Source organism: Balaenoptera physalus (assembly GCF_965194825.1).
Source record: "Balaenoptera physalus genome assembly, chromosome: 2".
Taxonomy (NCBI): Eukaryota; Metazoa; Chordata; class Mammalia; order Artiodactyla; family Balaenopteridae; genus Balaenoptera; species Balaenoptera physalus.
In genome coordinates, this window is record NC_138883.1 from 176,044,909 (window position 1) to 176,071,966 (window position 27,058).

General features: G+C 41.7%; 1 protein-coding gene and 1 long non-coding RNA gene across 8 annotated transcripts in view; one reads left to right on the top strand and one right to left on the bottom strand.

Annotated features, from left to right (window-relative positions):
- Positions 1–27,058, top strand: part of CACNB2 (calcium voltage-gated channel auxiliary subunit beta 2) — a 410,393-nt gene that overhangs the window by 362,103 nt on the left and 21,232 nt on the right. For 4 of the 7 annotated variants that reach the window (XM_082452853.1, XM_082452854.1, XM_082452857.1 and 1 more), the window contains 5 exons: positions 2,472–2,548; positions 7,593–7,726; positions 11,384–11,464; positions 11,922–11,980; positions 20,929–21,038. In XM_082452853.1, coding sequence (XP_082308979.1) covers positions 2,472–2,548; positions 7,593–7,726; positions 11,384–11,464; positions 11,922–11,980; positions 20,929–21,038 — 461 coding nt within the window. Of the gene's footprint in view, positions 1–2,471; positions 2,549–7,592; positions 7,727–7,871; positions 7,892–11,383; positions 11,465–11,921; positions 11,981–20,928; positions 21,039–27,058 lie in introns of all 7 variants that reach the window. The other 3 variants (XM_082452855.1, XM_082452858.1, XM_082452859.1) reach the window with 1 other exon arrangement.
- Positions 16,229–27,058, bottom strand: part of LOC309656452 — a 32,159-nt gene continuing 21,329 nt past the window's right edge. The window contains exons 3-4 of the long non-coding RNA XR_014261361.1: positions 17,303–17,431; positions 16,229–16,748 (exon numbers count right to left, since the gene is read on the bottom strand). This is a non-coding gene — a long non-coding RNA (uncharacterized lncRNA). The remainder of the gene's footprint in view (positions 16,749–17,302; positions 17,432–27,058) is intronic.

Here is a 27,058-nt window from a genome sequence, read left to right on the forward strand (position 1 = left end):
GGATTCTTCCCTTTTTCAAGACCTCTAGCCCATATTTGACTTGTATTAATCCCTGGGTTATTGGGGACCCTCAGATTGTGAATACATTTAGTCATATAAAAGTAGATGCGTGTAGATATACAAAGCTTGGGCATTTTTCTTGTAGGACGTTGAAGATCTGATACCATTTATTTGATTTCTAGTCTTGTATTGGCTTTATTGTATCTTTTTCTATTCTCTGTATTGATAATGGTTTCTTAATACTAGTTAATAAAATCTTTCTGTGCTTCTTCATATACAAACTGAGAAAGGAAAACTCTCAAGGAGTAGGATGGGAGACATTTTTGCCAAATTGTTAAGAAGGCAGGGTTTCCTTTGCCTCCCAGCTGGGGAATCCCTGGTCTAGCTGTTAGCGATCAGCTCAGCTTTATAAGAACCTACAGGAATGGTAGGTATTTGGGCCTCCTCTTCGCAGATGAGGAAACAGGCTAAGAGAATTTAGGGAACTTGGCCAAGGCTGCACAGCAGGTAAGGTAGAATCAGGATGTAAACAAAATCAATCTGTCTGTAGCTTGACCTCAGAGGCCTTTGTGCTGTGAAATCGTGCAACCAGGGCCTGACCAAGCAAGCACAGAACAAATCGTTATTATTATTGCCATCTGTTATTATTTACTGTATTAGCCGTATTGTTTTGCTATTGCATTTTTTCCTTAAAGAACTATAAATTATCTGTATTTGCGTAGTGTAACACCTCATACCTATTCTAAGGAACTCGTTTACCTTTCCTATAACCATATTCATTTTCCTCTGATTTTCTGGATTTTATTTTGTCCTGTCTCTTTACCTAAGCTTTTGCCTACGTAGGGGAAAATACTTCTTCTTGTTTTCAGAGGTTTTTACATTTGTCTCCGAACATTTTAAATACACTTATGTTTTGAGGGCATAACTAGAATTCAGCAGTATTATAAAACTCAGATGTGTAAATTATAAAAAATCAGCAGAAATCAAAGGCAGTAGAATTGGAGCACAGCTCAAGAACATAGCATTTTTATAGAATTAGACATGAAGGGCAAATTTGCATTCTGAACGTTTTAACTCTTTGCAATGTTTGTCACAATTTTACACAATTCAAATAATACTTTGACTGTTACGGAAATTCGAAGAGAATGTAAAACAAACCCAAGTTTGAACTGGAATTAGACTTAGCAGTTTAGAAAAAGAAAAAAAAAAAACTTGAGGAAGAAAATGCTTTGGTCTTGGTAATGGGTATTCTTGTATAACTGCCAGAAATGGCTTCTCTAAATACCACTGTTTATTACTTTTACATATCATCTGGTATCCTTATTAAACGTGCTGGGATATCTTTTAAGAACCTTAAAAAGATACAGAGGGCTCCTGGTTCTTGCTTAAAGCTTTTGATGTTTGTCTTTTTTATACATTAAAATGCCAGAATGGTAGCAGTAAAATTCAGCCTGTCACTGGTATTTTAGTGGAACTTATATTTTCATACTAATATTCATGAAATAGTAAATACATGTATATATTTACAAAATATTAAATATCACCCTTGGATGCATAGACACTGTAGCGGATTCTTTCCACTAGACCCTGGCTTGGCTATGACAATAAATATTTGGCCATGAGACTGTCTTGCTGAAATTCCGTGTCACTCTTTTAAAATGTTCCTTTCCATCCACCTCTGTGAAGGGGTCGTGTGGTGTATTATTTAGCACGCTGGCCACTGGTAAAAACATAAATGCAACTGTTCTAATATTAACCGCAAAGTTTCTAAGACACTGAAGCGTGTCTTGGATTAATGGTAGAATTTGGTAGTTCTGAAGTATACGCTGTTCAGATGGTTCCTAAATGAACCAAGCTGAATCCTCCACGTTCAGCCATGCTTGAGGAATGTTCCAGATACACTCTGAGGGTTAAATCATAGAACACTTTCTCGTGTTCCCTCGTGTGTCTTTTAAAGGTTGGCAGGTTTTAGCATAGCTGTGTTGTTGGGGATTTTTTAATAGGTTGCTTGTAAAAACTTGAATACTTTCCATCTTAGTACACTAAAAAAGAAGCCAGCTAAGACAAAGGAGTAGGAGCGCAACAAGAGTTAAACAAGAAGTTTGGCTGTTAGCCTGCAGGTTTGTGCACTGCTTCCGAGAGTCTTGAAAATAAGAAGCGGAGGAAATCTTTGCTCTTATCTGTCTGGGATCCTGGCAGAGAATTTGAGGACTGCAGCAAGGTCCCAAGTTTTCTTCCATTCTCTCAGGGCCTTTTCAAATTAATCCTTGAATTTGCAACAGAGACCTTGACACGGCTGTGTCGAGCACTCTAGGAGTCTCCACTGGGAAATTACTCTTTGCCTCCTTGGAGGCAAGACAGATTTAAAGTTCACTAAAAACATAATGAGTAATCATGTTTATTGAGCATTACAAATGTTTTAATCTCCAAAATAAGTGTCAGTTGTAATATGAATTTTTGCTTTACTCCAGTAAATCAGGAGGAAATTCATCATCCAGTTTGGGTGACATAGTACCTAGTTCCAGAAAATCTACACCTCCATCATCTGGTAAGTAGGTAGTAAGTGCTCAACAGTACATACTGCATTTCATGCTTTCCTCCATCTTTACCTAGTTGTGTGAGTTTCCATAGACTGAATCACTAGGTTAACCCTTGAGATGTTCAAAGGGATCAGAAATGAGAATGGCCACCTGGAGGTAGGAACAATTTGGGCACCTTTTTTTCTGGCTTTGAAAGAAAGGAAACGGTGTCCGTGTGTTCACCGCTTAGATGATCAAAGTGATGAGCGGATTTGACTTTGTAGCCCTGCCCTCCGCCATGGTCCCCGGCAGTGTCGTGGGCAGTAAATGGTTGAACATCCACCTGCAGCCACGCTTGTAGGAAGAGTGAGTACTGATTTCTTTCCAGAGTGCTGAAGAAGCTCACCAACATACATGTGAATTTCAGATAAACAATGAGTAATACTTTTAGTATGAGTCAATATTGTACAAGACATACTCGGAAAATTTTTCATTGCCTAGCTGAAATTCATTAACTGAATTTGTATTTGCTCAATCTGGCAACTCTGCCATTCTGTGTTGAACTTGGACTTCTATATACATCGGAGGCGAATTGGTCGAATTGGATGAAAACCCATGATCAGGGTCTTAGTCTGCGAAGAGGTGCAGTTGAGAGTCAGAGTAACATGATAAGCGTTGGCCACTGGAGCCTTCTGTGTATTTCTAGGAAGCTGCAAGTGGGAAGAGGTCAAAGACAGAGAAGCATGCGTCTGTGGAGAAGTCAAGGAACAACGTAGTTGCAATCTGACTGCCTTAAGAGCAGGATCCCACTGGTTACTGACGATCGTGCCTCGTTCCTGGATGCTGGCAGCTTTTAGAGACAATCCCGGGCTTCTCAGTAAAAACTAGAGGACCTGTGGAGTGAGCAAAATCTGAGCACAATAAGAAATAGTTTTAGAAGGCATCCTGATTTCCAAAACCATGTACTTACAACTAGCAATAATTCTGAGTTGCCCAAAATTAAGTAAAATAGTATGTTTGAAATGAAGCATCGAGATCCTTTAGGTATGATGTGAGGTTGATGTCTTCTCTTGGTGGTTGGTGAGTAGATATTCCCTGAATGCCCAGGCGAAAGGGGGCTTATCTCTGCTCCTTCTCAGATGGGTGGAATTGCAGGGATTATGATACAAACCTTATACTCTTCCTCTATGTCTTCAAAACTGTCCCGGAGAGTCCTGAGGACTGTCACGAGGCTCCAGAAATGGGAAAATGCCAGTTCACATTGTGATAAAGTAGCAGCTCCACCCCCAGATTGTCAGCCCCACTTCCATCACCCAGGAGGGGTTTTCCATTCCCTTTAAGGGAAATGTAGCCTTCTCATCGTTTCGGCCACATAACGAGACCTGGCACGTGCATCTTGAAGAATAAGTCAGTGTGTTTGGAAAATAACATTTCATTTTTGTAGCCAGATGTTAGTCATTCCTAAACATCAAGTTCAATTAAGAGTTTCATATAATACAGATGATTTTTTATTCAATATCCTGAGATCAACCATAGTGGAAAAGAATATAAAAGAGAATATATATATATGTATATATATATGTATAATGGAATCACTTTGCTGTACAGCAGAAATTAACACAACATAGTAAACCAACTATACTTCAATTTAAAAAAAGACAAGTTAACTACGAATTATGTTCTTTAAAACATGGATAATTTTTGTTTTTGGAAAACAGTCTCTCCATCATCTTTGCCTTACAATGTGGAAGTGTTGACATTTTTACTTGGTAAAAAAATAAAAACCACAGTGTAAAGAAAAAAAAGAGATTGTAAACTTCACTCCCGGAGTTTTATACAGAGACAGGACTTTGGAATCACTTTTCTGAATCCCAAGAGTAGAAAACACTGTGACTAAGTGAACAGGAAATATTAACCAACTGCAAAATGTGTAATAGGTCCATCAGGCTCCTGCTATAACTTTCGTATCAATACTACAACGTACTTAACTGAAGACATCAGAAAATTCTACAGAGAGAGTCCTCCATCCCGCCTGCAGGGAAACCTGCCTAATCTATCAAATGTGGATGGCCTCCGATTATCATTATCATCTTTGTTTCCCGAGGCCCTACCTACGATTCACCTCACTCATTGCGAGACTAAAGAACAGAAGCATTTGCCCGGAGTAAATGTAATTGGAGGTTCTCCAGGATGTGGAAAACGAAAAACTTCCACCTCACCCCTGGGGAATGAGGTAGTAGCTGGTTGCACAGCGCATGCCCCATACCTACACATGCGTCCGCACGCGCTGCCCCAGCATGCCACTCAACTCGACCCAACTGTCTAAGATTACGTTTAAATTTAGAGTTCAAAAAATGTTCCCAAGGGTCTCTGCCCAGATAAATAAATAAATAAATAAATTTTAAACTAAAGCGTGCTAGTGAAGAAAAGAAGCTATTTTTTAAAGGAAGCAGTTTTCCCCAAGTAAATACTAAGGTTTGCCAAGGTATGCCAATGCAAGTATGAAATTAGAAAGGGGAACATCTCACATCTCTCAGTATAAGGAGAACCATCTGAGCCTAATAAAGTATACAGAACTATGAAAAGAGTTGAAGGTGCTTCTTAACGCATAGTAGATTTCTTTAACGTGTTCTGAAAGTAGCCAAATGTTTTAGGATTCTGTGTCTCAGGACAAACCCAGATGCTTTTAGATTTCAGTTAACCAAAATCAGGACTAGTAAATTGCCAAGTCCTCAGTTTGGAATTTTGAGCCCTTGTGTCCAAATACAGGTAAATTTCAAACCTGACTCAGGCTATGTGAGGGGGCAGCCAAATATCTGGGCAATGGTGCAGCTCAACTTTTTACGCGTTTCCGCTCTTCCTTTAAATAAAAAACCCAATGGACAAATCATAAAATTCAGTTCATGAACTTTGCCATCCCAGGGTCCTGTCAACGCTGACAGGCCATTAGGTATCCTCAATTTCAGAGAGGCTCTCAAGGGGACTGTCCCTTGAATGTGGCCTTTATAAGCCCCATAAAAGACTAGAAAGGTAGAAGCATGTGGGAATTGACCACCAAAAGGGCAACTTATTTGATTTGGCTTAAGGCATACGATAGGAATAATGAAAAACTGAGCCAGATCCTCTCCATCTTATCCAGGAAGACATGAATAACGTGCTCCCTAAATTGGGATTCAAGGAAAAGCATCATCGGGTGGTATACAAGTCAGCATCAGTTCAAACCACTGGGCACATTTCATAATGTCTCCACTGTACAACACGTGCTGAACCTCTTAGCTTATGCAAAGGCATAGATGGGGCAAGGAGAAAGGCATATTTGCCAGGTATGCCTAACTATATACCTGAAATGAACTCATTCTGTTATGACTGTCACTGGAGGAAAAGCGTCCTTACCTCGTCTTCATGCAAGCAAGAGCTGACATTTGCAACCCTGTGCTAACAATGTCAGGTGTTCGCTCCATCCCAGCGTTTCGACCTAATCAAACGAAGAGGAACAATTCGACAGGAGAGCCTAGTTTTCGAAAGGCTGAGTGAATCATCTAATATCCGTAATAACTTCAACAGTGAAAAATAACGTGATGCCTGTCAGATGATCTCCAGTCATTTGGAAAGGTTCGGGGCGGCTGTCATGAGCACCAGGGCAGCTTATGTTTCACAGGGAATGGAAGCTAAGGTTTTGCAACTCTGAGCCGTCCGTCCTTTCACAATAGTCATTTGGTCCTTAAGTCTCAATGTACTGTGGTTTTTGTGTGATATGATGCTTTCCTGGGGCGAGTAGATTTCTTCTTCTCTTCTACTTGACCTCACCTAAAGGACACAGTAATTTTCTAGTGAGCTCAGCTCTGTAATATCTTCCTGAATCGTGACACTGAGGACACGAGCCCACTTGGGAAGCTTAGGGAATTGGATGAGGGCACCAGGATTGCGGCAGGACCTCGGCCGGAGAGTCGTACAGCATCACAGAGGCAGAAGAGCTAGAGTCCAAGTTTTCACCAAAAACAAGTCCCTTCAACTCTGAGAATTTCTTTTCAATCTTGAAAAATAAGAGAGTTGCAGTTGATTTTCTCAAATGCCTTCCAGCTCTGATTCTACCGAGTATCAAATTCTCTACTGATCGCATGTGGATGCACTGTATAAACCTCACAGTGAGATGCTGGATCTTTTTTCATTGGAGACTTAATTCTCCAGTGCTCTGTTTTCAGGGCCCGTGAGTTATAAAGTTGAAAACACGTGGAACCACAAATCTAAACCCCTCATTCTCCAGACGAGGAGGTCGGTGGCATATTCTCTCGGGTCTGCCTGCCCTTCTGCACTGCCTCTCATGTAAACCCAGTGAGTTTATATAACATCATCGGGAGGCGCCTTAGGTCGTTGTATAAGATTCATTTCATTTGGACATCATTGGATCCAGTGGTTTCTAATTAGTCTTCAATCAGGCCTGCCTCGGAGGTGCCCACATTATCGTGAAATCATTTTAATCTGGTCCATCCTGGTCCCTCCAGAATCATTTGCCTTGTGTATAACTTCTTTGTGTTGCTGGGCTTAGGATTTTCTATTCTCTCTTTCCCTCAAGTGCCTGTTGTAATTTCGGTGAACCTTTTCACACTGCCCTTATTTTCACACAAAACCGAGCGCAATAAGAAATCAGAGGCACAATGTGATAAAGGTTTCCCATGTAGTTGCTGATTATCTGAAAGCTGGTTTAAGCTCTGGGAAGAAGTGAAGGTGTTCTGTCCTGTTACTCATAGACAGTTGATTTGGAAAATATCTATATTATATTTGAAACAAAACTACAAATTAAAAACTCGTTTCTCTGAAAAATCTTACTCGAGAGATTTAGCATGAAACTGATGTGTCCAAGCACACAGATATTATGAGAGCATCTTTCTGTTTGATTTGATTACGTTCTTCACGTGCTTTACCTTGAAATTTTACTTTGTTTACTGTGCTGAGCACTCGTGATAGATCGTTGACTGTGGTTAGTTTTGTTTGCTTTTCGTTTTGTTTTTTTTGATAACCGATTTTTCCTCTCCTGTCTACCTGATGATTTTTGAATTGTTTGTCTGTATATAGCTATAGACATAGATGCAACTGGCTTAGATGCAGAAGACAATGATATTCCAGCAAACCACCGCTCCCCTAAACCCAGTGCAAACAGTGTAACGTCACCCCACTCCAAAGAGAAAAGAATGCCCTTCTTTAAGAAGGTAACATGAACTTCCAAGCTTGCGTCTGTCCACGTGCTCGACTGCACTACGTCACATTTCTAGTCCTGTGGACTGTCTGCGTCCTTGATAAAGCCAATAACATGCATGCTTTGTTATTCTTTGTTTCTTTTCCATGCTGCTGTAGCTAAGCAGAAGCAGAAATCGGTAAGTTCACATTGACATAAGCTGTGTTTATCCTGCCCCTGGCATCATTAGCATTCAATCCCACAGTTTTATTCAATACAATCAGTTCTGTCTTATGAAAAGAACCTACCAAGCCGCTAACTGAGTCCATGCATTTTCCAACCAACTAAATTCAGTGAGTGACCTGTGAAAGCACCATTGCAGTACTTAGCCTTTTTGATGGAATAATATCTACCCCCCAAGGGCATTCGTTCCAACATTCAAGGAACGTCAAACGCTGACACCTCCATGAAATGCACCTCTCTTGTGCATGCTTCTGTCTCTGTCTCTCTTTTCTGCAGAAATTTAACTGATCATCAAGCCTATTAAAACCATCATTAGATTCTGATTTATGATATCCAGATACATAGCTTGTACTAAAATATTTTTTTCAATTCTTCAATTTTTAATTTAGTCAGCATTTAGACTTCTGACGCACTAGGTGCAAAATCTGCCGATGAACAAGACCAGTGGGAAACTGCAGGCTTGTTTTGGCGGTTTACTGTGAGTTTCTCCTATTGTCATATATAAACCCTCTCCCGATGTTACTCAGACCTCAGCGTCCCCCATCGGACGGCGGCGCGGTGGCTATGCATAGAGCCTTTGCCACTGGCTGACCAAGATGGTACCCAGTGATGTTCTTTATCTCCTGACTGGAAACTGGGGTATTGCTGCGCTCCACGGATTCCAAAGTCTGTTTCCTCCAGCACATTTTGTAGCTCCAAAGCACTATTTTCTAAGGATACCTCCCCTACAATCCCCTTCTTTCCTTCCCTTCTTTTACACACCACTGCCCACCGCCCGCTGTGCTGTGCTGTCTTTTTAGAGTTATTCTTTGTGACGTCAGCAAGTCCGGCACAACCTCTCATGACACGCAGGGGTGGAGTAGAGTCTACTCCCCCTTCAACTGTCCACGCCCTGAGCTCTTCTCTGTGCACAAGGATTCTGCCCTGTGGAGGAACTCTGAGTCATCAGTGAGGTGTCAGATGCTGAACTGTGTTTCGGTTTTTTTTTTTAAGTAAATTATGGTTGCTTTCATCATGGAAGACCTAGCCACTCCAGGCACAAACTGAGACACCTGGATTTTTGTGTGAACACCGAGAGCCCCAGCTGGATGTCCATCTACGACAGTGGGTCCATTTCTGTGGCCCTGTCTTCTTGTCACGGCTAAAACGTGCAGCCACATGACTAACAGTGTTCAGAGCAGCAGAAACCTAGAAACTCAGCATTGCTCGGCTGCTCTGGGCTTCACAGAACAGCGACAGGAACGAAAACCACGTTCGTTGATAGGTGTTTGAAGTTTGCTGACTCTTAAATTCCAAAATTTGAAAAATATTTATCGTAGTTCTTCCACTAAATAATTGGAACACATTACACTTAGCAGGAAAGGATAGATAAAAAGGATGGTGTCATGACCCATAGAGCACAAAGTACCAATATTCCATCAAATAAGGTAATTTCTGCTACCCTACTGATAAAGAGGCTGATTGATTACCAGCATTGGTGACACTTTGCTAGTTTGCAGTCACAAATCGAAGGAACCCAAGACCTGTCCAATACTGGGCCACTGCATATTTAAAGACTTGAAATAAAATTTCTTGGGAGCTGTTCCTAAAATGCATGCAACTTATAACAGTGGAAAAGGTATTCTTAGACTGCATAGTTATAAGGACTTGGTTTCTAAACACTTTCAACATGATCCCAGGTGGTATAAATGCAATAATTTCATGAATTAATTTGATGAATTAATTTAATGTAATCATTTCATGAATATGCTTATGATGCCTTCGGCACTGGTATTCATTCTTCTTATGTTATTGATGATGTGGTCAGCTTCAATGTAGAGTTCAGAAACCAAAAGAAACAACCTGAGATGCAATGATAAGATTGTTTTCCATGTTTTAGGTTGCTTTTAGAGTGGTGCTTGTGTGGCATTTGTGCTGTCACTGTATTATGTTTGTCTTGGTTTTTTTTTTCTTCTTCTGTTTAAAAATGTATTCTACCTTGATTGTGTCTATTAAAATTCATTTTGAACACTAAAGTTTTCAGCAGTAAAATCTGACAGCACAGTCACAGTAATATTTTCTCGCCTCGGATTAGATTGTCTGTGACTATTGGCAAAAGCTCAGATGGAACCTTTTGAATTTGAAATGCTTTTTCATCCCCTCCCCCTTCCCCCCAGCGAGTTAAATTCGATCAAAGTCAGAAAGTTCGTAAAGGGCCATTTTAAGCATCAGTGACATGTTCTTGAGCACCCGCCTGGTGCAATAATGACATTCACATTTGCGATGTGTATCAAATTCTTCAAATAGTTCAGAGAAGATTTTTCTCTGGGTCTGTGTGATTCTTAAAATATATATTTTTTCAGACACTCCTCAATGCACGAACATTCCTGTCACCATGATTTGTTTATCCCAGTGTCTCAGGCCATAGCTCTTTCTTCTACATTAAAAAAAAAAAAAAAAAAAGTCATTTTTTGGGTCACTTTAACATTTTCTGCTATTAAAATAGCGGATTTTAAGATCATCAAACAAATGAGTTATCTAATTTTTGGAAAAAGCTTTATTTTCATTATTTTATTGGAAGCAGGAGAGCTGAAAATTGTTGCAAGTTTTAGAAATTGCTACAAAATTCAGTCCTCCCCCTGCTCTTCTAAAAAAGAAATAAATTATTGTGGGAGGGCATGAATTAGTTATGTAACAGAAGCACCTCCTAAACGGTTCTTAAGAAGCATATGAGATGTGCAAGATGACAGTGAACCTTTTGAGGGCACGGAGGCCTGCTTGGATATATTATCACACACACGTGAACCACCTTCCCTCCAAGGCACATAAACCTTACATTGTGAGTGTTTAAGTTCCAAAAATCTCAAAATGTGAATCCCTCAGCTGTGAATAGTGATCGTGATTCCGTCTACTGGAACAAGCACATGGGCTCATCTAAACTCTCACAGCAAAATAGAAACTGTCAAGTATTTGGTAATGTTTTGAAATGAGGTTTTATCCAGGTAAGACCAGCATCTAAGACCCAAATTCTTTTCTTTGTAATTAACCACGGGAGGTCTGATCGCTCGACTCTTGAGAAAACTCAAATGCCATCTGAAAAGCAATATTAACCTCCAGTCAAGCCTATAAGCACCTCTCCTGCATGAGGCATGTTTCTGTCTGTTCTACCAACTGGCTTCTGTTCAAAAGCAGACCCTCCTGCTTTAGGAACGTCAGGAGCATTTTTTAAGGAGAGCCAGAAAACTGTAGAGAACTCAATCACTTCGAAACGTGAGGGAAATAAACCCACCCAGTCTCGGATTGGGTTTATTTAGAAAAAGAGGCAAGTGGAAAAAAAAAAAAAAAAAAAGGAAATGTCTGGAAAGGTAGTGCTTCGTATAGCAGAGTTGAGACAGAACAGGTTATACCTAAAATATTTGAGTTGCTGCTGCCTTTTAACCATCTGAAGGCATCTCCTCTCTCTCTGCAGACAGAGCACACCTCTCCTTATGACGTGGTCCCTTCTATGCGACCTGTGGTCCTGGTGGGCCCCTCTCTGAAGGGGTACGAGGTAGGTAGCTGCGCTCTGGAGTACCCTTGACCTTGCATGCTGAACTGCTTTGCAACTCCACCTCCCTCTCCTGACTCTTGAACTTAGAAAAGAGCTGGGGCAGCGAAGCATGTTGTTTTCAAGCCACAGGGTACATTGCTACCTGTTCTGTTCTATTTTGTTTTCTTGGCTGTTGCCTTGTGAGCTACAGTTGACTCAGTCTGGAGACAGAGTATCAAATGCAGAGTGACTGAAACCCCTTGCAATGTCATTAATTGTCACTCCGAGAGTGAGTTTGGGGAACTCTGTCTTTTTGATTGTTACTGTATCAGAGCTCAGCAATGGAAAACAGGGGTGACCTCACATGCTACTTTTTCCCAGTGGAAAGCCCAGGTTTTCAGACATTCTTAAAGGTAGTAAAATTGTTTTATCATAATTAGTAATATTTTATTGTCTCTTATTGCTTACTCAATTGCAGGTCACAGATATGATGCAAAAAGCATTGTTCGATTTTTTAAAACACAGATTCGAAGGGCGGTGAGTATTTCAGAATTCTGGGTTTTGTGGATTTTTGTTGTGAAGGTGATGAAACCTGGGTGGGATAGGCATGTGATCCCAAGAGGAAACTCGCTTCTGAAGTCTCTGTGGTGACAGGAAGAAAGTTCCGTTCAGTTCGATCGGATTCAGTCAGTATTTGTCGTATTTGCTCGGCACATCGTCAGCTCTCTCTTCTTACACCTGCATCCGTAAGCTGAACTTGGCCAAACCCCTGCTGACAAATCTCACCCTAAATTCATGATCAGCTGGCCCTCAATGCTGCCCAGAAATCATACTCTGTATGCCTCTTCCATGCACTTTTCTACTCTTCTAAAAGGCTTTCACACCATTTCCTCTCTCATCAAACCCTTCTCCTCTCGAGCTCTCCCAGGAACTTGCTTCCTATTTCATTGAGAAAACAGAGGCAAACAGAGGAGACAGTCCAAGCGATCCCACCACCACACCCATCCCCCCCTTGTGTATTTGCCTGAATGCTCTGCCTTTTCTCCTGTTACTGTGAGCAATGACCAACCCCCTACCTGGGTGCTAGATCCCATTTCCCCATCCCCACACCAACACAGCTATCACAGCCCTGCCCTCGCTCCTCGGCAGTATTTCTCCTTCTAACGGAAACACCATCAGCATATAAAAATGGAGTTGTTACCCCTTTGGCAAAATTTGACCTCATATGCCCCTCTAGCTGTCCCGTTTCCCTTCTTTTCTTTAGAGCAACTCTCCTTGAACAAGTTGTGTGTACTTGCTCTCTCCTGAGCCTCTTGAACCTACTCCAGTTACCTCCCCATCACTTACCCCAAACTAGTCACATCAGATCACCAGTGACCTTCACGTTGATAAATCCAGGAGGGGATCTTCAGCCCTCCTCCTAATCGACATGGCGGACTACTCCATCCTCTTTTAAATACTTCATTTGCTTGGTTTCTAGAGCCACACTTTTCCGGGTTTCTTCTGTCTGGCTAGCAGCTCCATTGTCTCCTTGGCTGGCTCTTCATCATCAGCTTGACATCTTGGAGAGCCCAGGGCTGTCCTTTGTCTTCTCTCCTCTATCCACACTCCCTCCTTTGGTGATTCCATTCGACGTCGGACGTTTAAATAGCATTTCTTTGCTGGTCTGTCCTCTGAATCCCAGACCCATATGTCCTACTGTCTGTGCAATATCATCACTGAGGTGTCTCATGGACTTCGCAAGTTTGACCTTCCAACTCCCCCCATCCCCGACCTGCCCCTTTCCGTCTTCCATCTCTCCATCCATACCTCTTCGTCTCTCAGTCCCAAGACCTTCAGCCCTGGAACATGGACTCGTCCTTGACTGTTCTTTTCCCCTTACATTCCACATCCAAATGCTGTTGTCTGTCTCTCCAGAATATATCAAGAATCTCCCCACTTCTCACGCATCCTCTGCTATCCGTTTGGTCTGAGACACCATTGTCTCCTCCCGAGATTAGTGCAATAAATAGCCTCCTAACTTGTATCCTTGCTTCCAGCTTTGCTTCCTTCAAGTCTGCTTTCAATTCACGACCCTGTCACACTGTGAGCTGGATCTCATCACTCCTTTGTTCGGATCCATCAGGTGGCTTCTCTTTCCCTCAGAGTGAAAATCAAAGTCCTTCTAGTGGCCTACACGGCCCCGTATGGTCTGACCATCCACATCCCCACCCCCTCCTTATGTTTGACTGTATCTCGTACTCCACTTCCCTTTGCTCATTCTCTTCCTGCCTCTTACTTCCTTGCTGTCCTATGAGTGTTCCAGACAGTAGATGCATGCCCACCTCGGGGCCTTTGCACTTGCAGCTCCTGTGCTAGGAACTTTCCCTCAGATATTCTCCTTGGTATATGTGCGTGCGCGCGCACACACAAACACACGTTCTCTCTTCCTTCCCTGACTTTTTCCCCGTAACTCTTTTATGAGTTTTATTTATTAATTTCCTTTGTTGTCATTCTCCCACAATTAGACTATAAGCTCCACGAGGGCAAGGGTTTTAATCTGTTTTGTGAACGGTGGTGTTCTCAAGGCCTAGAACAGTCCTCAGTGTGAACAATGAATGGATGGATGTTGAAAGCATGTCTGCTAGAGGGATGCAGAGGTGTTGAAGCCATTCACCGTGTCTGCCTGTGAGGAGCTCATGTGTAAACCATAAACTGAAACCTTGAGCAGTAAAATATGAAGTGAAGGAAAAGACAGCTCGGCACGTATGTGTCCGAGGTACAGCAACATAAAGGGAAGACGGATTAACACTGACTTAGGGATGTCAGCATCCAGGAAGCATTTTAAATGGTGCCTAAGATTTTACCAAGTGAGTTAGGAGGAGAAGGTCATGTCCAGTAGAGTGTCTAAAGTGTGTGCAGCCATCAAGGTGTGACACAGCATCCTGGAAGCCACCTAGAGGTCTTCAGGTGAAGTCCCTAGGGTAGGGGGTGACCAGTAACAAAGCCAGGCCCATCTTTAGTGTGTCATGTTAATCAGCTTGGACTTAGTCCAGTCCTTTCCCTCTCCATCCCTTCAGCAGATACTTACTGAGCATATTCTATGAGCCAAGCGTCGTGAGACGCAAAATCAGACGACAGCCTTGGCTTCATGGAGTTTACTTAGGGTCTATTGAAAGGAAGCCTTGAATCGAATAACCAGTGGGCACCATAGTAAAGGTTAAGCCAACTCCTGAAGCATCAAAGATAGGATTGGAGTCTAAAATGGAAACTTCCAAATTTAAACTCAGAATAGATTATCGGGGACCTGGGAGCACAAAGAGCGAGGGTATACTTCTGTATTTTGAATGAGACAAGTTGGGTGCCTCTCTTCTCCACATTCCTTTTCTTCTCCAACCTGACAGTTACGAGTACAGTAGATGGAATCTGTAGGTTTCACTGTTCTTTTAGATTTCTCAGTTGACTACTTTCTTCCTTGACCACACAGGCTCCTACAACTGTTTCTGATTTATATTGACTTCTGGTCATGAGGTAGGAGATAGACAGGCCCCAGGTTGAGCAGCCGCATCTGGTTGCCCACTGCCCTTTGACAGACCAAAGATGGGCACAAGCAAGATGATTGGCCAGAGACAACCCGGAAAACTGCCCCCATATAAGCAACCTCAGCCACCCCAGTTGCACACAGCTCACGCCAAGTTCGCCCGTGTGCTCTTCCACACGTACTTTGCTTCTAATAAACACTGTCTCTTTGCTGAATTCTTTCTTCAAAGGAGACAAGGACCAAAGTCCTTCTTCCAGCTGTTCCACAGCAGGAGTCAGGAGGGGAGGCGGGCAAAGAGGGAAACTTTTATAGCAGGATAAATATTGTTAGTCATCAAGCAAAGGACAGAGAGATAGAAAACAAAAAATAGAATCTATGTTTCAAGAAAAAAATAGAATCTATGTTTCAAAAAAAGACTTTAGAATCAAAGTCTACCTAACCAAATGCTCCTAATAAGATATTTTTGTTTTTCATAACTTTATGAAATATAATTTATTTCATGCCAGGAAACACAGCTTGGTCCTTGGACCTTTGGCTTGATCCAAGGCTATCAGGCTCTGGCCACGTATAAAAGGCATACCTCTAATCGGGCCCATGTAGAGCTTTCACCTCTTTATTCTTGACTTTGTCATTTATCACCATTTGGAATTGTCTACACAAGTGTGCTTACCCAGAAAATTCTGCTAGACTAGGCACTTTGCTTTCCGTGCCTGAGTTAACCCACTGTCCTTTTCTAAATGCCAAAGATGGGGAAATGAGATGGGGTTTCCTGACTTACCACTTCTATTTCAACCTAAGTTTTGAACTTGGAAGATAGATTCCAGCCATAGGGTGTACCTTGGACCCATGTTCTAAAGTATCAGCCATCCAGATTGATTTCATTTAAGAAACAAACAAAGGCAATATCTCAATGTTGTATCAGTCTTTTGTTTCTGGCCAGAAGTAATTTCCATATGGCTTTATGAGTGGATCTGCCCTGGCTCATCTGAACTCATACAACTGGAGTTCAACACTCTAGACCTGTGATCACCAATTAAAGATCCTCAAAGGAAGTAATAGGGTCCATAAGGGAGAATTTCAAAAAGCCGTGCAAAAAACTTTAACTTTTTTACTCAAGGCAAGACATCCAGAGTTACTGAATCATTCAGTGTCTGCTTTTGGTCAGCCAGACAGCAACAGAGGGTGGAAATTCATCACAAGTATCAGGTGTGTCCAATTCTAAATAGACATGTAATTCTAGAAGGGAAAAATGAATGACTCCTGAATTATCTATTAAATAAACAAAATTTATTTTTTAAAAAAATGTAAAGCCCAAGAGGGAGAAAATAGGAAAGGAAGGGCTGGGGATGAAAAGATTCTTGACAGGAATTCTCTTCTGTCTGAAACCCGGTTAGGTTCATTTGTGGAAGCCCTGGAGAGTTGTCGGAATCATGATCCTCGTTGTTAAAATAGCATTAAGTGTGTCAGGTCAAAGAAGAGATGAATCATCATTATCCTTTCTGTTATGTGCAGTAGAGGAGCCCATTTACAGTCGGATCCACCCTAAACAACTGTGTCATCCCGTGAACAAAGCAATCTTCCTGTTCACCTAGTAGCACGACAGGTAAATTAACAAGAAAATCGGGGGCAAGAAGGAAAGCCACCGTCAGTGATGAATTCGGTTGTCCTCTCCAGTGATTTTGCAAATGTCAGCTCTTGACACAGAAGCGTTCAGAATGCATACTGAATTCTGTAGGGATGGGTCCATGACCTTGTGTGAAGGAATATTCCTGGAAATCAGTCATCCTGGAAAACATTACATCACTTTTTCAGGTGGGAAATGTACTGAGATGTGAGACAGCTTCTTCTAAACCGGTGGTTATCTACCCTGGCTGCATATTAGAATCATCTGCAGAGGTTTAAAAACAAAAACAAACAAACAAAAAAACCACCAAAGACTTATATCCCACCTGTGACTAAGTGAAACCCAGTGTCTAGGATGGGACTTCATGTAACTGTAAAATCTTTTCTGGCAACTTCGATACACTGTGAGGGTTAAGGACTGCTCCTCTGTGGTGAATTGTCCCCAGAATTTGGCCCTTAGGACGTTCAAGGTCTGGTTTTTGGAGGAACCTCTAGTAATGACTTAAGGAGTTGCAATAGAACCGTGGCTGTCCTTCCACAGCCTACAGAACGAACCACGTAAGCAGTCTGGTTTCACTTGTGAATGCCATGGGAAGTCATAATGAAACTAAATATGTTTAAGTTGATGTGTTTAGTATCTCTTTTCTGGTTATCATTTTTTCCACGTTAAGTAATACTGTCATCAAAGTACAAAAAGCTTAATCAAATAGACTTACTTTTTATAAATAGGAGTCCCGCTCCATGATAAAAAGGAATGAACTATTGATACACACAACGTCGTGGACGAATCTCAGATCCATTATGCAAAGTGCAAGAGGTGCAGCTCCAAAGGCTACAGTGATGCTCTGGAAAAGGCAAAACCATAGGGATGGAAAACAGCTCCGTGGTTGACAGGGGAGGTGTGGGGCAGGCAATGGAACTGTCCTGCGTCATGAATGTGTTGGCGGATACAGGACTTTATGAATTGGTCCAAATTCAGGGAAGTGTACACAGTAAAGGATGGATTTTACAGTATATAGATCAACAGACCTTTTTCTTTTTTTTTTTCTTTTTTTTTTTTTTTTTTTGCAAAAGCCAGTAATTCCCTTTCCACACTTTACTGAATGTCCTGCTCTCAGAGGGCAACTAGTTTTAACTCTTTTAACTGTATCTTTTGGTATTTATTCCTTGCCTCTAAATCATGTGCTTCATTTGCTGCTTGAGTTTTCACTGCTAGGCATTATCTCTGGGCTTCCTGCCGTGAAGACTGTTTAGCTCTCTCGTGCATATTCCTCCTTTCGCTCTCACATACACGCACCTGCATCCATCTCATCCTCCAGTCTCCCAACAGTTAAATCATAATTTTGGCTGGTTCCATATATTGGATGCATTATGACCATGTAAATAAAATTTCAATGAGCCATGTTGTACACTCACATTACTTTTTTCTTGTGTGTGTTTTTTTTGTGGTTTCTGTGTGATTAATAATTTTGCTTTTTACACGTGCTTAATTTTCTATATAGTTGGCACCAGTTGAGCCCCACATTCTCCCCTGGTTGTCTCAAGTTCCTCACGATATATTCATACACATCCAGTAGTCCCTCAGCTGTGCCTTCTTGAACCTCTCTCCAGGAATGTTCTGTCCTGCTCGGGTCTGGATGGTGTGTCTCTGTGCTGAGTGCACATCTGTCATTCTGAGACATCTCTCCTCATTATCCTTGGGATGCCTTTCAACTTCTTTTGGGGTGTGAACCCCTTTTTCCTAGATCACTTGATCTCTTTCAAGGTTTACTCCCATCATTTCTGTCAAAAACATCCTCCAGTAGTTTCCTTAGAAAGAGGACATTAAAACTTTTTGAGACCCTGAATGTCTTAAAGTGCCGTTAATCAACCTTCCCATTTAATTGATAGCTAAAATAGTTATGGAATTCTGATTAGAAAATTCTCCCCCAGAATTTTCAAGGATTTTTGCTCCATTGCCTTCTGTCTTCCATTGTTGCTGTGTTTTTTGTTTTGTTTTGTTTTCAGTTTTAATATTTTTTTATTGCAGTTGATTTACAGTGTTGTGTTAATTATTCTTGCTGTTGAGGTACAGGCATTTCCATTCCTGACCCTTTGTATGGGACCTGCCTTTTCCTCTGGAAGCTTTTAGGTTTTTCTTTGTCCCCAGTGTCATGAAATTTATAAGAATATGTCTGGATGTGGAAGTTTCATCCTTTGTGCTGGACTCCCCCTTTCCATTTGGAAAATCAAACTCTTAATTCTAGAATTTTTTTTTTTTTTTTTTTTTTTTTTTTACTTCTCTTGCGTTTTCTTTATTGTCTTATTTCCGGAACTCTTGTTATTTGGAAGTTAAACCTCCTGGGTTATTCTCTAGTTTTTATGCCTTTCTTCTCTGATTTTCCATCTGTTTGCCTTTTCTGTTTTACTCTTTAGCAGATTTCCTTAACTTTGTCTTCTAAGCCCCTCTTTTGAATTTTCATTTCTACTGTTACATTTGTAGTTTCCAAAAACTCTTTCTTAGTCTGAGTCTTTAAATAGAAGTTTGTTCTAGTTTCATAGATATAATCATCTCTTAGCTTTCAACTTTAGGTGTCAGTCATAATTGATTTTTTTCTGTTTGTTTTGGTCTCTCATGTTAGAAGTTTTCCTAAGATGCCCAAGGAACACTGCTGTGCTCAAATTTAAGAACAGGGCATCAAGGAATCAACTGGAAATTCTGTGCTCATAGGTACAGCTTGTCCCCTTTGGGTCTCCCTGTAGGACAACCTCACTGGACAATCTACATAGGAAACCACCAAAGTCCTTATCTTTGGGTCTTTTCTGTTTGGTGGTCAGATTCCCCAGAGAAGAATCTTCCATGCTTGACACCTGGATGATATAAACTTAGCTACCAAAATTCTAGGATGAGGAAGAGGGCTAGGGGCTCAACATTTAGCATCCTTTCTTCTCTCTGTCCCTGCTCTGCATAGCATCCCCTGGTCAGATGCCCTCTGTTTTGTTGCCTGGAGAGACTAAACTTATGGTCTCACACCACACGGGAAAAGGATGGCCACCTTGTGGCTTGATGTAGTGGAGGGGAGGTGGAGGGATCTAACTATGAAACAGACTTCTAACCAAATCTCTTGTTTTTAGTCCCCCCTTCACCTTCTTCTTCAGAGGTTTTGTGAGTCCCCTGTTTTGCTCTGCACTTTCCCTACTGCTGGCTTGTTTATTCGGCTAAGTCTCCAGTCTAAGTCATCTACTCTTTCCAGCTCCCAGATTTTGTTGCTCTCATTTCTAGCCTGTCTAAAATGACCCCCACAACTCATGACTGTCTGTCACAGCACCCTCTGTGTCCTCTTCTGAACAGCCATCTTAACCTGTAATCATTTTATTAATTTCTTTTCTTATTTATGACCCATATCTGCTACTAGACTCTCAGCACTGAGGAAGACCTTGTTTGTCTTGTTCTTATTTATTCCTCATGGCTATCACAGCACCATACTGTGGGAGGGATTATAGCACAGGGCCTAAGAATATAGGCTGTCAGGAGTTCTGGGTTCAAATCCCAGGTTCACCACTTTTTGTAAATATATAGCTGTGGAGAAACGATCTACCTATGGGTCACTTTTTTTCTCCAGCAAAAGTGGGAGGATATCCTCTCTGCTGAAGTTTTTGGAATGATTGGGCTTCCCTGGTGGTGCAGTGGTTAAGAATCCACCTGCCAATGTAGGAGACACGGGTTCAATCCCTGCCCCGGGAAAATCCCACATGCCGCAGAGCAACTAAGCCTGTGTGCCACAACTACTGAGCCTGCATGCCACAGCTACTGAAGCCCACGTGCCTAGAGCCCACACTCCGCAACAAGAGAAGCCACGACAATGAGAAGCCCACGCACCGCAACAAAGAGGAGCCCCCGCTCGCCGCAACTAGAGAAAGCCCGCGCACAGCAGTGAAGACCCAAGGCAGCCAAAAATAAAAACAAATAAATAAATAAATATTTTAAAAATTAAATAAATAAAGTTTTTGGAATGATTTAATGAGATAGTCTGGGTAATGAAATAATGCTGAGTGCATGCCTGGCACTTGATAAGCAACCAATAAATGCTAAGTTACGTAAGTGCAGGATTTTTAAAAAATGAACGATTAAGTGCCCCAACATTTTTTGGGTTGAAAATATGGTCACTGTGTATGTACGTGTGTGTGTGTGTGTGTGTGTGTGTGTATACATATATATATATATATATATATATATATATATATATATATATATATATATATATATATATATAAAATACTTGGATGAGTTCGGGGCATGCACTTCTGTCCCCTTTTATTCAATGAATAACCTCAGAGTCCTCTGTTGCTTTTTCCCCAACAGGATTTCCATCACAAGGGTCACTGCTGACATCTCATTGGCCAAACGCTCTGTCTTGAACAATCCCAGTAAACACGCCATAATAGAAAGATCCAACACAAGGTCAAGTTTAGGTAAGTGTGTGCATCGCCGATGAGCTGAAGCCATTTAAACCCTTCTCTCCTGAGGCTGCTGGTGAGCAGATCTAACTAGATGATAATTCTATGTGTCATAGCGCAGAGACAATACAGACACATGTCACCAGTAGCCACTGCTGCCGTCTTAGTGATTTCATGGTATGGAAGGATTTGTTTTGAAAGTTTTGAGTTAAAAATTCCACAGGCTGTCAGCATGAATGTTTTGGCTGTGGTCTCTTTTCATGGACGTGAGCTCTGGTGTCTGCAGACTCTAAAAACTCCTGGCTTTGCATCATTGTTACCACAAGCAATGTCATCAGCCTCTTTAAGGCCCAGTTTCTGTTACCGAACCAAACTTGGGTCCCCTTGCCTGCATGTGGTGAAGCCAGTCTACTGACGTCAGGTTGAGGTGAAGGAAAGTACAGCATTTATTGCAGGGTGCCAAACAAGGAGAACGGGCAGCTCATGCTCAAAAGATCCGAACTCCCTAATGGCTTCCAGGGAGGGGGTTTTAAAGGCAGTGTAAGGGAGGGGGCCCTAGGGTGTGTGATCAGCTCAGGCACAATTCTTGGATTGGTTGGCATCAAGTTTCAAGCACCATCAACCTTCTGGTTTCAACCTTCTTGTTCTTGCTGTCAGCAGTTTTCATCTGGAGGGGGTCTGCTTGCTTAAAAACAACTAAGGGATATGTGTCAGGCCTTTATCTCTATCTTGCAGGGAACTGGGAGTTTGGTGGCTCTGCTATGTGGTGGATTTATAGTCTAAATCTTTACCAGTTTTCCAGCCTAACAGCTATTCTTTGTTTTTACATCTTGACATTCCTAATTATTAACTCTTGAGCCAGCCTTTAGAGACTCAAGGGAGGCCTGGGAGACTAAAGCAAAAGCCTTTGACTTCAAAGGACAGGGATATGGGGCTTGTATACGGTTTCATTTCTTCATCTAAACAGCAAAAGAGAGAGAATAGTAACTAACTGTAGAATTATTAGAAGGATTAAACATAGTATGACTTCCATGAATAATGGCTATGATCCCAAATCCCTTAATACTTGAATTATATCAAGAAATATAATTGTATCGTATTGATAGCAATATTTTTGTTTCATTTGTAAAAACAATTTGGAGATTTTAGTTAACATGTCTACAGGGTTGTGTTTGAATGCTGTGTATTATCATGTACTAATTTGATCAAGTGAAAGAGCTTTGGCAACTATTTCATCTGTTTGGCACCTGCTTGAAGTTTTAGATTAATTGCTGTTACACATGTAGCTTACTGAGCATTAGGTTTCTATTCTTATAAAGTAAATTTTGTTATGGTGTGTGAGATCTTTGATCTTTGAGAAACTGGCTTTTAACGTCAAACTTTTTAGTTAACTCTGAAGTATATTCTATAAAAAATAGAGAAACTATTGAAAACAATAACCCTTATCTGTGATGAGTATAATACCTTATAGAACCCAGTTTTGTTCCCCCAGCAGCCCCTCATTAACTAAACTTCAGTCATCAAGCTTTAGAAACGTATTTGGGGGGTGGGATCCTACATTTTGTTTATAGTGATTTCCTATCCTTAACATCTGTGACCCTTAAAACTCTTTGTATACATTTTTGATGCTCACAGTAATAGTTACAAAATGCTCATTCCATTGTTTCAACTGATGAACGAAGTCAGGTAATTTGTTTAGACTCATCATTTGAATCAATGGCGTCACAGATTCGTGTTGGTTGCCAAGGCTTTTGTGAAACTACCAACTATATATTACTGTTCAATGACTCCTGCACTCCATAGTAGTGAGCATACACTAGACAGTGACTATCATGCTAAAGTCTGGGAACAAAAAAATGAAGGAGCTTGTAGCAATAAGGCCAATAAGTTGTCAGCTCATTGAAATGGAGGGTGATTGGGAAAGCTGTTCGTGCGTTGAACTGCTTGCTGAAGACCTAAGGCTGCAGGAAGGTGTAGCCACCAAGAACAGCTTCTCCAAGGAGCAAAGCCCGAGCTGAGACCTAAAACGTGATAGGGTTTAGCCAAGGAAAAAGGGCAACAGAGTGAAGGGCATGATAGGGATTTCAAGAGCCACAGAGGCTTCTGGAAAACATACGTGCTTTACTTTGACAGAGTGTATGATTTAAAAAAGAGAGAAGTGGGAGATGACACCAGAGAGATAAGGGGTGGGGACGGGGTTGAGGGGATATTAAGGAATTTGGGGCTTATCCTTAAGGCTTGACGGAACCATGACTAGATTTTAGGCATTTATTCATCCATCGACGAACACTTGAGAACCACCCATGTGCTGGGCATCACTGTAAGTGCCGGGGACACAGACGTGAAGGACAGCACATCCTCACGCTCATACAGCTCTCATTCCACAGAGAAGGTGTGGACAGAAGCTAATAAAAGTAGCTGTAGACAGATAACAGTTAGAGATAGTCAGTCAGTGGTTGATGAGTCCTGGTAGAAGCAGCAGGTAGAGAGTCAGCTGAGGAGGAGGGTGTGATTTTATATGGGGAAGTCAGGTGAGACCTCCCTGAGAAGATGCCATTTTAGCAGAATCATTTGTGTTGTGAATTCTTTAGCCTTGCAGCTACCTGAGAAAAGAGAGAAGTTCTGGGCAGAGGGGGCGATAGGTGCAAAGGCCCCGAGGTAGGAGTGTGTCTGACGGGTTGGGTTGAAGGGGTAGCAGGGAAGCTGGTGTGACTGGAGTGGAATGATCGGGGGGGATGAGGTCAGAGAGACAGTGGAGGGCCTGATCAGGTAGCACTTTTAGGTCTTTTATCGTGGATGTAATAGGAAGATGCAGGGAAGCAGAGAGGTGACATGAGGTGATGTACATTTTAGAAGGATCACTGACAGCACTGTGGAGAAGGGAAAGGAACAGGGCAGGAGTGAGGTGAGGGGAAATTAAGATTCTGTTGAAGCAGCTTCAGAGAGAAATAGTGCACTCTGCACAATAAAACTGGCACCTTTACAGGCTCACAGATACAAAGAACAAACTAGTGGTTACTGGTGGGGAGACGGAAGGGGGGAGGGGCAAGAGAGGGGGAGGGGATTAAGAGGTAGTACAAACTATTAGGTATAAAATAAGCTACAAGGGTCTATTGTACAACACGGGGAATAGAGCCAATATTTTATAATAACTATAAATGGAGTTAACCTTTCAAAATTGTGAATCAACCTATTGTATACCTGTAACTTACATAATATTGTACAGCAGCTATACTTGAATTTTTTAAAAGTGGTGCCTTTAGAATAATCCCTACAGCAGGGTGGAGGGGGGACAAAGACCTGGACAGGAGGTCACCTAGGACACTTGTCTTCATTCAAGTTAGAGAATAAGAGATGCCTTAAATAAGACGGTGGCAGAGGGAAGGAGGAGGGTAGGGGTCGGGGAGGGGGATAAGGAAGATGACGGCTCCGTTTGTACACATGCTGGATTTGCAATATTATGGAACATCCAGATATCCAGCAGGAAATTGTACACACAGAGCCGGAACTCCACAGAGGGGACAGGGCTTAACATGCAGTGGATTCTCGGTATTCATGGGAGTTATGGTCTATGAAGTCACCGCAAACACTGAACTCGTGAATCCCGAGCCACTGCTTCCGGGGGAACGCAGAGTTAGGTTCCTGCAAGCCTCTGGTCCCCACGTTTTCATCCACTGACCCGTACATCACTTGGTTGGATGCATGTTTCTATTTAAAGACACCTGAATTGATGGATATTGTTGATCCCTTAACATGGAACTCACAGCTACCAGCTCTATAAATCACGCCTGAATAAAGCTCAGCGAAGCTTTTTCTCCATAAGGCATATTTTAGCCTTCTTGCCGTCAGGAACACTAGATGGTACTTCAGCCCTACATGTGGAGGTTGTTTTCAACAGTGAAATTTTTAAAAGGCACAAAAATGAGAAGAACCTGGCACTAAATAGACCACAAGAAGAACACAAGTTTACAGCATGAGAGCTGAAACCAGAGGGCAGAGCGTCAACTCGTTTGACCTCAGCTGAGAATGTGTGCATTGAGGGACTCCAGTGTTCTGCCACCACGTGCATGTGCGTCCTGAATGACTGCAAAAGCCTTGGGAACAAGAAGAGCTGCCAGGGACTTCCCTGGTGGCACAGTGGTTAAGAATCCACCTGCCAATGCAGGGGACGCGGGTTCGATCCCTGGTCCGGGAAGATCCCACATGCCGTGGAGCAACTAAGCCCATGCGCCACAACTACTGAGCCTGCGCTCTAGAGCCCGTGAGCCACAACTACTGAGCCTACGTGCCACAACTACTGAAGCCTGCACGCCCAGAACCCATGCTCTGCAACAAGAGAAGCCACCGCAGTGAGAAGCATGCACACCGCAACGAAGAGTAGCCCCCGCTCACCGCAACTAGCGAAAGCCCGTGTGCAGCAACGAAGACCCAACACAGCCAAAAAAAAAAAAAAAGAAGAAGAGCTGCCAGAGCAGGACAGGGAAAATCATGGAAGAGAAGGGCCACAGTGAAGAGAGAGAAGGTTTAGTGTTCCAGGTGCTACAGAAAGATCAAAGAAGACAACGACTGGCCATATCCATCGATTTTGCTGACAGGGAACTTCCATCCTTGACTTAGAGCTCTGCTCAAACAAAGCAGGGGGATTCAGAGGGCAGAGTCCTTAGACCATGTGGAAGGTGGCCTGGGGCCAGAGCCCAGAGGATGGGTAGGGGATCCACGCAGGCGTACGTGTCATCTGTTCTCCTAGGAAATGCAATATGCATGCGTGCTTTCTAATAGTTTCTAAAGAAGGGGAATGCGTTGTGTGTATTATATATTAACTAATTCTTTGTAAGTATGAGGATTTTTAGTTTTTCCTAGGGTAGTACGAGGAATACATGACTTTACAAAGAAAAAATCTAGCGGTAGGAAAATGGTCAGAGGATTCTCTCTCCCCTGCCAATAAAACATGTTAAATAACTTGTTATGGGTGTTAGGTGGACCCTATAGGAAACATGTTCTAACTTTGTACAAAACTGATACTTTAGTACTCCAGGTATGTAAGTATATGTGTAGATGTTCTTTGTTAAGACTGTGTTTAGTTCTAAATGCTACCATTTTTCCTGTTTTCTTTGTAAATTTTGCTGTCTTTATTTTATTCTTCTTGCTTTTCTTAAGTCTTTCCTATCCTTCTTACTGATTTTAAACTAGCAGTTATTTAGTCTTTGAGTCCATTTCCCATCTCTAAAATGGTGATACTGTCAAGATATCTCTTAGGATTATTGTGAGAAGCACATGATACAGTTTGTGGTAATGTAGTAGTAGATCAGTTTATGGTGGCTGCTATTATTAGTAGTTTTATTTCTAATTTTTCAAACACAGTGCATAGGTTATATAATTCTCTTATTTTTTACTCATTAACTAAAGTATATAAGATGTGAATTTAGATCTGATAAAAAGAACTATATCTTAGAACTGAAAAATTCAATAACTAGTAAGAAAATAAGTAGCTAAATTAAAAAACAAACAAACCTCAAGAATGGAGATGACAGAGGAAAGAGTCAATGAACTTTGAAAACAGATCAATTGAAATTATCCAATCTGAACAACAGAAAGAGAAAGATTGAAAATAATAACAAAAAAAGCCCCAGAAACTTGTGGGACAGTTCCAAAAAAATCTAGCATCCATGTCATCGAAGTACCAGAAGGAGAGGAGAAAGAGTGTGGGGCTGAAAATATACTCGAAGAAATAATGGCTTAGAACTTTACAAGCTTGGCAAAAGACATAAACCTACAGGTTGAAGAAGGTGAGCTAACCTCAAATAGGAGAAACCCAAAGAACTCCATGCCTAGCCATGTCATAACCAATCACTGAAAACTAGCCGAAGGAGAAAATTAAAAGTGAACAGAGAAAAATGACACATAACTGATGGGGAAACAATTCAAGCAACTGTCAGTTTCTCATCAAAAACCATAGAGAACAGAAGGACGTGGAACAATCTACTGAAAGTGGTGTCAACTCAGAATTGTATGCTCAGCAAAAAGATCCTTCAGGA